Below are 14484 nucleotides of genomic sequence, written 5' to 3' on the forward strand. Positions count from 1 at the left end.
AAATTTGATTACGTTTGTTCTACCTATAATCACTTGGTTTCAGTACCAAAAACTACTCTAAATCTTGTTTCTTTTTCTTTTGTGAATCTTAGTCAATTTCCAACTTCAGAGTACTGTATTTACTCAAATGTAAGATGAGCCCCTCCTCCTCCATTTAACATGGGGAAAAAACTCCTTGTCTTGGATTCGAGTACCATATGGTAAGGGATGGACAGGTGGCCACTGCAACTCTGGCTCTGAGACTGAGAGGGGGAGGAAAGTCACCTTAAATTCAAAGTCATCTTGGATTTGGGCAAGTACTGTATGCATTTTCTGCTGTCATAGTAGTAAAGGAGCCGGAAGTCTCTGTATTTAGACCTCCAAACTTTGTATAAATGTTTAAAGTTAAATGATGATTGCTTCATGTTAATATCTTTGACTGTATTCATTAATTCCATTCAATAGAATTAATGGGGCACACAGAACTTTTAAATTCAGCTTGAAAGGTTTGTAGATAGGATTTATGTGATGTGGTTGCTTGTGATAGTAGGCAACTTGGCTAGATAACAAATAGGATTATGGGAAGATTGCTTCTAGGTTGATTCATTAATACTGTTCTTTATCACAAGTATTAAAATGGTCACTTCACTCTGGCAGATTACAGCATACTGCTTAAGAATTAAGTACAATCCCTTCAGCCCTAAGCTTCGAAAGAAATATATTTACTTTTAATTGAAAGTTTCCTTGCTAGGTCACTTATTGTATTATCCAGAACAACTCCTTTAACTCTGTTAGGCCATACTGAGCAGACAAGGTAATAACAGGATCAGATATATTAAAGAAGAATCAGCACTAGTTCACCTCTCAGTTAATCCTCAATTGCTACAGTAGCCCATAAGGAATTACAAGCATTTACTAGTGTGCTTGGCTCTCACTGGAACTAAATGTGATATGCTGAGCTGATTAGTAAGATTGTTGTAATTTACAAGAGAATCTCTTCCCATCAAAGCAACCCTCAGAACACTTATTAAAAGAAGAGGAGAATACAAAAATGCACATATGGCAGTTAGGATTTCAAGAGTTTTTCAACATTCACATAATGCCTCAGTAAGTAATGATAATAACTTGGCACTGCAATAAATGACATTTGGTCCGATCCAGGCTTGATAACGGATGACAACCCTTTAGGGTGGTGACATACAGAGTAGATTTTCAGATGCGTTGTCACAAGCTCAAAGGTAAATGTTGTCTTGAAGGCATAATATAAACACCAACCCCCTTAAGCTCTAGCTCTTGGTGGGTTTCCAGCTCACACAAGTATATACTAACATGAGGTCTTGTCTCACCCTTTGTCTGTCTGCTACTAGCCAAAAAACTGTCTGTCTTCAAGTGCTGGAACATGTGGCCACATTTTGAATAATCTGTTTCAGTTGTGCTGAAAATACAAGCAGATGGAGAGCAATTAACACTTCATAAACTTAACATTTGATTTAAAGAAAATAGAAATTTTATAGATCATAACATTTTATATGCTAGGACTTCTTCAATTTTTTCCTTGAATGAAATATACTTCTGCATATTTTAGGCTTTGCTACTTTTAAGAAAAATCTTCAAAGGCTTTATTGATGTCAAAATTCACTGGATAAGGTGCAATTTTTTGACTACCACTTATACTGTATAATGTTGAACAAAACCCTACCAAAACCATGAAAATGTTTTTAAATAAGACACATCACTAGATTGCAGACTGTTTCCAGGCAGCCAGGTTATCATATGATCAAGCTTCAGACAGCAGCCTGACATCAAGCCATACCTCAATTAGAGTACCGCTAACTTTTAGATGAAGACAACCTAACCAATGCTGAAAAGACATTTGCCTCTCATCCTTCACGGTATTCACCTTGTACCCTGTAGGTATGATTCTATTTCTATATAGGCAGCTGTAATAGGAGGCATTTCCCAGGGCCAGTTTGATTTTGGCCTGCCCACCTGTCTCTGGGCTAACTACCCACCTCTCTCATCTGCCATGCCTTGATGATAAATGATGTTACTCAGGTGGAAGACTGCCCATTCTGAACCTCCAAGTTAAGGGGAATATTTTCAGCGCCATTCTATCCCTACACTGTGGCCCAAGCATCACAGATGGCATCTCAGGCAGCTAAGCTTAGCTGTACCCTTCACCCCATTAGCTGTGGTCTCCCCTCTAGGGACCTTTGGCTCCCCCTAAGCCCCTTGCCCCATCTCCGGCCAGTTGGGATCCTGAGTCTCTTCACTCTGTGGGCATCCCTTGCAGTGGGCCCCTGGCCCTTCTGACCCCTCTCTGGGTCGTGACCCCAGCATGGAACAGTCAAGGTCCTTCAGGACAAGTCTAAACAGCTTTCCTCCTTCTACCCTCACAAGGCCGCTGGCAACTGAGCCACAAGCCTTTCTAAGCTCTCATAGGTCTGGACATTACCCAGATAGGACTGTGCAGGAGCTGCAGGTTATTAGCTACCCCCAACCTGCCTTTCACCAGGGAGGTTTGTGGCCCTGGCATTTCACAGGACTGCCATGCCACTGGCAGTCCCACCAGACCTCCCTTCTCTGGCAGGGTGCAGTTTTGGGTCATGCCCAGGACCTGGAGCCTCCTCCATCTCCATAGCCCCAGCCTATAGACCTCCAAGGTGTTCCTGAGCCTCAGCTTGGCTGACTCGTGTCTCTCTCAGGGCTACTAGCAGCAAACAGCCTGCTCGCAAAATGGCCACCCCAATCAAGCACCTGGCTGCTGCCTGCTCTGGCCCTTAAAGTGGCAACAGTGCCCTGCCACAGTTGCCTTCTCTTTATGTTCTGTTCTTTTATATCTCTCTTCCCTGCCTACCCCACTCAACTATACCTTTTGCTCTCTTTTCCAAAATCTCTTTCCTCCTCCAAAATGCTTTAGTTCAGGCGGCTCATCAGCATACAAAGGCAGCTGCTGCACATTCATTTTACCCACCCTATGCTTTTTGATTCTGCTTCTCCATTCTAGTTCCCCCTACCTCCTTTAACAGTTTATACTGGAATATTGTGACTAGGACTAGCAGGTGAGGCCATCTGTGCACCTCTCTGCACTTTAAGTAGGAAAGAGTTTCTATTTTACTGTCTGCTGAACAGCTGAGGTATGGCCAGTGAATGGCTAGAAGAGATACAGGATGAGTGAAGAGGACATTCCAGGAATACAAGGAGACTAGATTTCACAGGTTAGGTTACCAGGACTGTTATAATGTCAGAGCTATCGCACCAAATGGAAAATTCTAATTAGTTAGGATATGTAGTCATGTTACCTGTGAAGAATACTTAGTATAAGCTATAGCAAATTTCCATTCTTGAAAAGCATATTTTTAAATGTAGTATCATTTGCAGGAGGGCCTAAGTTTTTAATTCTAAAATTATTGTGCTCTTTGTTTGGATGGCTGAATGGTACCTTAGAAAGATATCCTGAGGTTATTTTTCAGTATAATCCAGAAATTGGACCCTTTTTTTTAATACTGGTTATGGGAAATAATATTTCCCTTTCTTCTCCTCCTTTCAAAGGCTATACATCGCTGCAACAATTTACCTTGAAGATGACTGCTTCAGAAATCTCAAAAATTCTGTTGTAATAACAGAGTACAGCATGCCTCTGCAACACTTCAAGCTGGGATTTTCAAAGGCACTTAAAAGGAATTTAGAGTCCAATTCCTACTAATTTGCAATAGGATTTAGGCATCTAAAGGCCTTATAAGATCCAAACTCAAATGAGTTATCAGGCCAGTATGCATTATAGACCAATCCTTTATATTTCAGAGGTTTTTTAATGACATTGTTTATCTTACTGAAACAATGTTCTAGGTGACAGGTACAAAGCTTCCAGATCAAGACTTCCAGGTCTATATCATGGGCCACAAAAATAAGGAAGCAACACACACCATACTGAAGTTAAACAGTACACAGTTGCCCTTGATTTAAAAATGTGGCATTCTTTTAAGTTGTAACCAACAAGGATGTTAATTCAATTTAAGACATAAATGTGATGTGAGATGAAATACTAAAGAAAAGGAGGTGGGAGGGAATTTATCAAAACTGTATTTTCTTGCTTTACAGCCTCTCCGAGGGATATACACTTTTAGGAAAAGTTAAATCACGTTTCACTGATTCTGTGTGTATACAGATGGCTAGAACAAAAAAGAAAAGCCAAGTAATTTTATTAGGTACTTAATGAAAGTTTTAGCTTGCATATTATAAAAAAATACAAATAAACTAGAATGCTCAAATTATACAGTACGATCACTATGCTTAGATTTGATTGTACAGCATCTTTCAAACAGAGTCCACAGGCTCCACAGGCTATTCAAGGCAATTTATGCAAATTGGGTAAAGCAGGTCAGAATGTTAAAAAAAATCTTCAGGTATGTTAAGGCTGAGGTGAAAAGAAGCTAAGGTTAGGAAATATCTTCTGCAAAGCCTTTAAGCACATGCTTCACTTCAAGCATTTAATTAAGTGCCTTGCTAGTCATCAGAGCACTTGCGTAGGTCTTCAAGCTCCAGTGACTTTAAAGACTTAAAGACATTTAGGGCACTTGTACACGTGACAGTCGTCATAAAATTAAATAAAGCCCTGAGGACTAAACATTTGTCACATGTATAACTGCCCTTAAACTCACGTGCCTTCATCAATCAGTTTTAGCTGGAGAAGGAACAATGATAGGGAGGAAGGGAAGAAGGAAGGGAGGAATGGTTACATTTCTATGGTCAGTCAAGTCAGGCTGGGAAACTGCCCCAGATGGTAGAAGCACGATCAATTATGTAAATAAGTAAAAGGGAAGAGAAAGTGGCATGGTATATGAACAGGAAAAGCCAGAGAATAGGATGAAAAAATGAATTAGAGAAGTCATTGAATATTTGATGGGAAAGCCATGAATGTCTTAGGGACTGCATAAAATTTTATGCTGACTTCTGCTGTATACAAAAAGTAAAAATACATGTGGGAAAAATAAGATATTTATTTCCTGCTTCTAGTTAAGACAAGCAGCTGAAATTTGTACCCAGAAGAAATGTTACATGAAAACTCAAGCAGGAAGAAAAAGGAAGGAATGCTTACCTTAAGGGTGGGGTGGTTTTTCCATGTACAACCTTGTAAAGGTTCTCGAGTAATTTTTCATCCCAATACAGGTCACAAAACTTCTCAGAGACTGCATCACAGAAAATTCCAAACTTAAGATCCTTTAAGGTTAAAATATAGTTACCTTGTTCAGAAAAATAAAATATAGTTATTTAGGATTATTCTTAATATCTAAGATATTATGTATAAAGATAAACAAACATACCCATAGCAAAAACTTCAGCCCCGTTCTCCAGATAACCATCAAATGCAAACTCTTCTTGAATAAGATGCACTGCTTTCTGTAATGAAGTATCCTCTGTCTTATTCTGCTGGGATAAGACTTCTACATCAAAGAGACAGGATGAATTTTGATTAATTGATGCACATGATGTGTGTCCTGGTAAAGGCGAACAGTTCTCTACACTGATATTACATTCTTTATGTTCTTGACAGCTGGCTTCAATAATTTGATTAGTTGTAGGCAATGATAAACCATTGATATTAGCTTTCATTTTTTCATGTTTGTTCTGTAAATTAGAGGGTTCACAGTTTTGTGGTTTATAAAGGGAGGATTTTTTTTCTAGATTTATGTCAGTTCTATAATGTGCAACAGTACTTGAAAGAAGCACAGGCAAACTATGATAGCAATCATAAGCAATTTTTGATTGAAGAGGTTTATTTGGTATTTGTTCCGATACTGCTAGATGCACAGGTACAAGTGTTAACACTCTTGTCTCCAAGTCCTGCTTGAGAAGAAATTTATTTTTACAAGGAGTGTTAGATGGTGTAGAACAAGGTGAAGAGCTTGAAGAAACTGCAGATATAGTGCTGTTTTCTTGCAGACTGCATGAGGAACCAGATGGTAATGGCAATTTAATGGTGGAAGTACTAATGTTGCTTGGATTTTGCTTCTTTGAAAATATCTGGGATGAACTGCTTAATATTTCTAAATCAGGATCAGGTATTTCAGGAAGAGCAGCAACAACTGTAGCCTCCGTGACATTGTTTCCAGTATCATCTACAAATACTGATTTGTTGGTTTCTATCTGCATTTCTTTTTTAATTTCCTTCTCAAGTTCCTCAGAAGTGGATGCAGGTGTCTCTCTGCAAACAAACAAGGTATTTTGTAAGGAGAGCTAGGTTAAAAGGTATGAATGAAATTTCAATTTTCACTTGAGTATATACTAACTTTGTTATATCTGTATTTTGCTGCAGAATAATAGGCTTAAAGTGAGTTGCAGAAGAGGTGAATGCAACAGGTAACGTAGTCATCTCACTGTTCAAAGAAATCTGACAAGGCACTGGTCCTTTAACTGCTATGAGCTTACTTTCCCTGGTAATAGGCACAAATCCTGGAAACAAATAGAATTAGGTAAAACATAAACAATACATGCCAAATACAAATACAATGTAAATAATCTGTTTTTATTAAAAGTAGAAAAAACATTTTTGGACAAGTCTCATTCAGTAACAGAAGTTACACCACACTGAAACTGAAAATAACCATTTAACAAGCAGCTGATTACTTACCTAGAGTAGATTCTGAAGCATCCATTTGGTTTCTTTTATTTTTTAACTCAAAAGGAACAACCTCTTGAAAAGAGTTTACTTCTTCCTTGAAAGCCTACCAGCAAAAAGTGAGGTCCACAATTTAAATAAACAATGCAATTATTTTACTTTAACAGTGCTCAGCAAGTTAGTACAAAAACATTTTAATGTAACAGTTTATTATTTTGAATTCCTGAAATCTCCAAAGGAATAGCTCACTTGCACATGGGTTAAGTAAAAGTGGATGGGACAAGAGTCAGTAGCACTATTTGTACCAAATCCAGACAATCAGTTCTAGCCAAATGATGATTTTTATTCCCAATTCATAAATATTTCAACATCCAAGCCTATGCATTGTTTTAAAACTATTGTTGTGTTTCTGCTTATGCCCTGTGACATCTCATATTAATCACACAGTATTGTCTTCTGCTCTCTTAATGAGTAAAAGTAAAAGAAGGAAACCACCAAACAAGTCACTGGCCCACTGAGTTTCTGGCTGATGACAGGATGGCTGCAGAGTCAAAGGAATTTTAAAATATGCTAAACCTTCTCCCTCTATGCTATTTGCCAAGGGTATTGCCCAACCCATCACTGCTAAAATGATTAGGTTATTATTATATTAGAGTCTTAGATTTATTTTTATTTTTTTTGTGTACTGGGTTCACAAGGTAATTGCACAGGGCATGTCCAAGACCATCAGAAAGCCTGAGACAAATCATCCTTCCATACTTTTTCTGAGCTCCAAGTCATTGCATTTAATGGAATGACTACTACTAGGGCTCTTGGGACTTAAGGTACTGAGTTTTTAACCACTGTGCCTTACCTATATAGTCCAGGGGCATTAAACTGATCAGACCCTATGGGCAGGATGAGAAGCATGACTCCCTTCCCCAAGCTGGATTGGGTCTACAGACTGGTCTCATGTACTGCATATGCCTTTCATCAGCCCTGAGTATTGCATGCAACACAGACACCTAAAACCGGATACAGTACTTCAGCAAAACCTCTAAAAGCTGTATGAGAAAAACATACTTCTTCCATTATGCTAACATTCTCAAGAGAACAATGTTAGTGTTGAGATATAAGATCTTTGAGAGCTTTAGTTTAGTTTTAGAGTACTGAAAATCCTTTAGCATTTTAACTCCTTTGTACTCAAAATATTTCATGTATTGGTACAGAGAAGAAGAGGGAAAAATTAAAAGTTTGTAAAAAATGGATCAAAATGATAAAATGAAAAAAACATTTCTCCTACATACTGGGCATTTGGATTCTTTGTATTTGATAACTCACTGCCTTTCACTGGGTGTGTCTACACATGCATTTACGCTGGCTTAAATTTACTAAACAGTAAGTTCACAGATTCACAGAAATTTAGGTCTGGAAGGGAACTCGTGAGATCATCAGGTCCAGGCCCCCTGCTCTTGGAAGGAAAGACTGCTGGGGTCAAACACCCCCAGCAAGGTGTGGTCCAGTCTCCTTTTGAAGATCTCCAGGGTAGGTGCCTACCCCGCTGCGAGTCTGTTTCAGAGTCTGGTCACATGAACCTTACTACTGTGTAGTAAACAGGAATAGGCCAGTGTCTATACTTCATTAACACTGTGTGTGGACTGACTTACAGTTAGTCCTAAGTCAGTCCACACACACAGTGTTACTGTGCAGTAAGGTCGACATGTGCATTACTGCGCAGTAACTTATTTGGCATAAATTTGATACCTGCATAATGCAGGTATCAAATTTATGCTCAAGTCTGCGTTAAGTCACTGTATTTACTGAAGAGTACAGGCATGCAAGTGTAGATGTGCACCCATACTGCGCAGTAATTTCAGTTACTGCACAGTAAATGCGCATGTGTAGATGCACCCCGGCTCCAAATTGTTATTGTTCATTTAAAAAAAAAATGCTGTTTTATTTTAATAGATAGAAGTATGACAAATTGATGACTGCTAAACCATATGTTAGATTTCTACATTAGAAATCTCCATTATCTTACTCTTAAAATTGAACACCCAACTTCCTGGTAAGTGGTGCTCTAAGCCAAATGTGACAACATTCCTTTGAAGACCCGAGGACTTTGGAAGTCAGTTATTCACATATAGTGAACTTTAATGTAGTTACTAGAATACATAGCTAACAGTAGGCACAGAAAACTTGCAAAGTATTCTAAAAATAAGACAAAACTTTCTCATCTATTTTTCATTCAAGGAAGAAATATTAAACATTTCTTCTTAGTACTGTCCAAGTATTTTTGTTAATGAAGTTACTACAGGAGTAATGCTACACACCTACTTACAAGATTTAACAAAATTGAGATAATAAAAGAATTACATTAGCCAGGCACAAAAATCTTATTAGAACATACGGTAGAAAGATAATCAAAAAATTTATAATACATTGGAAGAATATGCCTACCTTAAAGACAGATTTACTCAACAAAGCCAGAACCTTTTTGCTGTTTATCCCTCTTTCACACAGATAACTATTGGATGTCTAAAAATATGAAACATCATTTTGAATTGGTAAGAAAAGTTAAATAAGGTGCTAAGAAGCAGTACTATATACATACTTTTTTTGCTTAAAAATAAATCTAATTTATAAAATCTTTTAACTTGTTCCAACTTTCTGGTTTAAAACTTCAACATAGATTAAAACAAACACTGTTCATCCTCAAGGGCACCATTAAAGCGTGAAAAGAAAAAAAAAGATTGATCATCATATAATGAGCTATCAGGCTATTATAAAAATAAATTAATATTTTTCTATTCTAATTCTTTACTAAATACATATCTATACATGATTGAAAAGCTAATATAAAATTGCTTAATCTAGTCACCTTAATTGTATCAGCTAAGGAAGGTCTTTCTTCAGGGTTTTTTTTTGCCATATCCAGAAGAAGATTCTTTAGTTTCCTTGGCAACGCTAGTTTGTGATCAGATGGAAAACTGCATTTGGCTGCCATCCATAAAACTGCAGCAGTGCCATAAATACAGACCTGTTGAAAAAGCATATCCATTAGGGCTGTGTGAAACAGCACCGTTTCATTTCGACTTCCGTTTCACCATTTTGAAGGAACAGTGTTTTGTTTTGTTTCGAAGCACTGTTCCATTTCGTTTCATTGAAACTGTTTCACTGTTTTGATGTGTTTTAACATTTCGCCTATAGGCTATAGTGGGGAAATCATGAAAATGCCTATACCCTTGTCATTTCTTGCCTGATTTGAAAGAAAAAAGCATGGATGGTAGCCCCTGCTGAGGCCACAAAGTCTGTCAAGTTTCAAGGAGGTAGGTGTACAGGTTTCTGGGAAACTGCACCTCAAGGTGCTGACAAGCGCAACTCATGTCACTCATGTGTTAAGGTGCAGCAGGGTGAAAACAGCAGGCATGGTAGCCCCTGCTGAGGCCATGAAGCCTGCCAAGTTTCAATGAGATAGGTATGGGCAGAGGTGACCAGAGCAGGGTATGGGGCCTTGGGCAAATCAGCCCATGTGGGACCCTGCCCCTGCTCCAATTCTGGACCCGAAGCAGCTGCTGCTGCCATCACCATCAGCAGCGTCGGCAACAGGGGAAGTGGGGAGGGGTAGTGAGTGGCTGGATGCGGAGCCACCACACCACCTGGGTCCACAGGGCCCTCCAAAAAGTGTGGGGTCTGGGGCACTTGCCCTGATTTTCCCCTTCCAGGGAAGGCCCTGGATGCAAGGGTTTATGGGAAATTATACCTCAAACTGTTCAGAGCAAAGCTTGTGTGACTTGTAAGTGTGAAGACACAGAGAAAGCTCAGTTCAAACAATGATTTTTATGTTGTTTTTCTGTCCCTCCCCAACAGCAGTGGGATTGGAAGGGACCTCAGGGAAGGGTCACTATCACTGGCCAGCTACCTGTCAATATCAGAGCAGTCCTTCCTCCCTCTTCCCCCCACCCTCTCCACAGTTTCTCTTTAGCTGCAAGTAAGCCCAGATTCGAAACTTTTGAAATGTTTCAACTGCCCTCATTTCATTTTGGGGCTATTTCACTGTTTCAAGCTCAAAATGAGTTGAAAAAGCATCAAAATGAAACACCCAGCAAAATTTCACACAGGTCTAATATCCATTATGTAAGAGACAGCAAAGCTGTAAAGAGATATGGAATGAACCGGACTTTCAAAGAAAACCTGACTGCAACCTGCCTTCAAATGTGTGATGCTCAGCATATTTGTGCATGTTTGCATAAGAATAATAGCCAGTTTTCTAACTTTGGGTCAACATGAGTTAGTTTCCTTATCCATTATCTTAATGTATACCAGGAGACTTTGAAAAGTATTATTTTGCAGCACTTCTTTCCCATGGAAATCATTCAAAATTAATTGTAGGCTTTAGGATCCTTTCTTAAACCTCATTTAGCAGTCAATTATTACAAACAGCAAGTAGATAGTACATAAGTATTGCATCCCCCTGCCCATATAAAGAAGGTAGGGTTGTTTTTAAAAAATTAAATATACACACCCTAAATTTGTTTTTAGAAATTATTATAGCTATAGTTAAACCACTTAACATATTGCCTTTGTGAAAGATCATAGAAAAAGAGCTGTTTCTATTTGGTTCCCAATTTAATATTTTAGACAGAGAGGGAACCTCTCCTCATTCAGTGATGAGTACATTTACCTTGCCATTCTGGCTAGAAACTGACCAGTTTTCTAACCTTAGGTCAACAACAGTTAGTTTTCTTATCCATCATCTTAAAACATATCAGAGGACTCAGGAAAGAAATGACATACTCAAGCAGCAGAACTTATTACACCTGATTTAGCAGAAGTACTCAGAACCACCACCATTACAGTGCCATTTCATAGATTTCATAGACATTAGGGCTGGAAAGGACCTTGGAAGATCAACCAATCCAGCCCCCCGCCCAAAGGGCAGGAAGTCAGCTGGGGTCATAGGATCCCAGCAAGATAAGTATCCAATTTGCTCTTGAAGGTGTTCAATGCAGGTGCTTCAACCACCTCCGATGGCAGGCTGTTCCAGAGCTTGTGGGGCTCAGACAGTAAAGAAATTCTTCCTTATGTCCAGCCTGAAACGGTCTTGCAGGAGTTTATGACCGTTCAACCTCATCATTCTTTGGAGCACTCTAGTGAACAAACGTTCCCCCAGATCCTGGTGGTCACCCCGATAAACTTATAGGTGGCCATCAGATCCCCTGAGCCTGCACTTTTCCAGGCTAAAGAGCCCCATGGCTCTCAGCCTGTCATTGTAAGGTCTATTTTCCTGACCTCTGATCATGTGCATGGCTATTCTCTGGACTCTCTCAAGCTTCTCTACATCCTTTTTGAATTGTGGAGCCCAAAACTGGATGCAGTACTGCAGCTGCGGCCTCACCAAGGCCGAGTACAAGGGGAGAATGACGTCCTGGGATTTGCTTGAGAAACATCTCTGGATGCAAGCCAGCGTTTTGGTCGCTTTACTAGCTACAGCATCACATTGCAGGCTCATGTTCATCTTGAAGTCAATGATGACCCCCAAGTCTTTCTTCCATGGTGCTAGCCAGCATAGCACTGCTGAGCCTATAAGGATGCTGCAGGTTTTTCTTCCCAAGGTGGAGAACCTTGCATTTTTCGGTGTTAAACACCATCAGGTTCTAGTCTGACCATTTGCTGAGCGTGTCCAGGTCAGCCTAGATCACCCGCCTGTCTTCTGGTGTGGATGCTTTGCCCCAAACTTTAGTGTCATCAGTGAACTTGGCTAGTCCGCTTCTAACTCCAATGTCCACATCATTAATGCAGATGTTGAACAATATGGGTCCAAGAACAGAGCGTTGGGGGACCCCACTGGTCACAGGACACCATGATGAGTGACTTCCATGAATTATTACCCTCTGGGTTCGACCATGGAGCCAATTTCCCAGCCAGTGGATTGTGGTGGATCTAAGGCCACAATTGTCCAGTTTCGCCAAGAGGTGATCGTGGGATACCAGATCAAAGGCTTTTTTGAAGTCAAGATACATGACATCAATCTCTTCTCCCTTGTCCAGGTGAAGGACATGAGATTGGTCAGGCAAGACCTACCTGCAACAGACCTGTGCTGGCTACCCCTCAGAATGTTGGCGTCGGCCAGTCCATCAAGGAAGGCCTCATTAATAAACTTTTCTAAGATCTTCCCCGGGATAGAAGTCAGGCTTATGGGCCTATAGTTTGCCGGATCTACTTTCCTCCCTTTCTTGAAGATAGGCACCACATTGGCCTTCTTCCAGTCTTCAGGCACTACACCAGAGCACCAGGAATTTTGGAAGATCCGTGCCAGAGGCTGGGCTATGATGTTCGCCAGCACCTTGGGTACCCTGGGGTGTAGATTGTCAGGGCCGGTTGACTTGAAGGTATCCAGCCTCTCAAGGTGTTCCTTCACGAGGTCAGCATTAATGGAGGGCAGGGGATCTCCCTCACCCAGACCTCCCTGTCCCGTAGCAGGCATGGGCGTCCCATGGAACTGATGAAAGACTGACACAAAGTACCCATTTAATAGGTTGGCTTTTTCCTGGGCATCAGTTGTCAGTTGCCCCATCTGGTTCAGCAGGGATCCAGTGTTGCTCTTGCTTTTCCTCTGGCTCCGCACATATCTGAAAAAGGACTTTTTATTGTCCTTGATGCTTGAAGCTAGTTGGAGTTCAGTTGCAGCCTTGCCTTTCCTGGTATGCTCCTTGCAGGACTGGACCAGTGCAGAATAATCCTCCTTGGACATTAATCCCATCCTCCAGCCTTTGTAGGCTTTTTTCAGTCTTAGGAGGTCTGCTAGATCTCTGGAGAGCCAGGGGGGCTGCTGTGTCCTCCTGCTGTCTTTCCTTTGAGATGGAATAGACTTAGCTTGTGCAATAGGGATCGCTCCCTTGAGGAGCAACCACTCTTCTTGAACTCCCCTCTCCCTGGGGTCATGGTCCCTTAGGGCCTGACTGACAAGCCTCCTGAGCTTGTCAAAGTTGGCTTTTCTGAAGTCAAGGACTTCTGTGTTGCTGATTGACTTGCCAGCTTTACGACGGATGGTGAAGGCGAGCAGCTCGTGGTCGCTGTCACACAGCTTCCCATCGATTACTAGGTCGCCGATTAGGTCATCCCCTGTAGCCAGTACCAGGTCAAGCAGTGCTTTGCCTCTCATTGGCCCATAGACATCCTGAGTCAGGTAGAGGTCATCCACACACGAGAAGCTTTGCGACCGCTCAGATTTTGCTGACTTTAAAGGGCTCGCAGGCAACCCACAGGCACCAGCAGCTACAGCTGTCTTCGGTTTCAATCAGTTGTTGCCATGGGAGCAACAGTTGATCACAAAAATAACGCGTGTCAAAGGCCTTAGACGCTAACCGGTTCAGAAAGGCAAGAGCTTTTGTAGGCCTACCTCGTCAGATGCTAACCCCTAACAGGGCTAACCATTTTTCTGTTTCCTTTAAAATGACTATTCAACCCACTTAATGTGATTGGCATCACCACAACTGCCACACTGTAATCATCAAATACCTGATTTAGCAGGTACAGGAGGTACAACCTATTTATGCTCTAACTGACCAGGTCAGTTTGCCTTAGGTGTGAGTAATTTTCTGGCATCTAAGTGTTATGGAACAATTGCTTCCAATTTGTTCTGTACTAGAACTTATCAGCTTTCAAAAGCACTTCAGTGTAAGCACTGAGAAAGAGCTATGTCCTCTGATTCAGATCTAAGGACAAAGGAAATAAGGGGAAGAGTCCTCTTTCTAGAACAAAAACTCTTGGAAATTCTGGCAATGGTTTAAAAAATTATGAATGTTATGTTCTGTAGCTGATTAAAAAGCAAAGTTTAATCCCGAGCTCAATGGCAAAAAAAAAATCATGATTTGTTTTGTATGTGTTCTTTTAAGATTTTAAAT

General features: G+C 40.5%; 1 protein-coding gene across 1 annotated transcript in view; it reads right to left on the reverse strand.

Annotated features, from left to right (window-relative positions):
- KNDC1 (kinase non-catalytic C-lobe domain containing 1) overlaps positions 1 to 14484 on the reverse strand; it is a 145287-nt gene that overhangs the window by 39577 nt on the left and 91226 nt on the right. Inside the window, exons 11-17 of the mRNA XM_090058721.1 lie at positions 9459 to 9617; positions 9038 to 9115; positions 6611 to 6704; positions 6270 to 6432; positions 5304 to 6184; positions 5078 to 5222; positions 1326 to 1414 (exon numbers count right to left, since the gene is read on the reverse strand). Of these exons, the coding sequence (XP_089914847.1) occupies positions 1326 to 1414; positions 5078 to 5222; positions 5304 to 6184; positions 6270 to 6432; positions 6611 to 6704; positions 9038 to 9115; positions 9459 to 9617 (1609 nt within the window). The remainder of the gene's footprint in view (positions 1 to 1325; positions 1415 to 5077; positions 5223 to 5303; positions 6185 to 6269; positions 6433 to 6610; positions 6705 to 9037; positions 9116 to 9458; positions 9618 to 14484) is intronic.

The sequence above is a fragment of the Crocodylus siamensis genome, chromosome 7 (genome assembly GCF_052110815.1).
Source record: "Crocodylus siamensis isolate JL-2025a chromosome 7, ASM5211081v1, whole genome shotgun sequence".
Lineage (NCBI taxonomy): Eukaryota > Metazoa > Chordata > Crocodylia > Crocodylidae > Crocodylus > Crocodylus siamensis.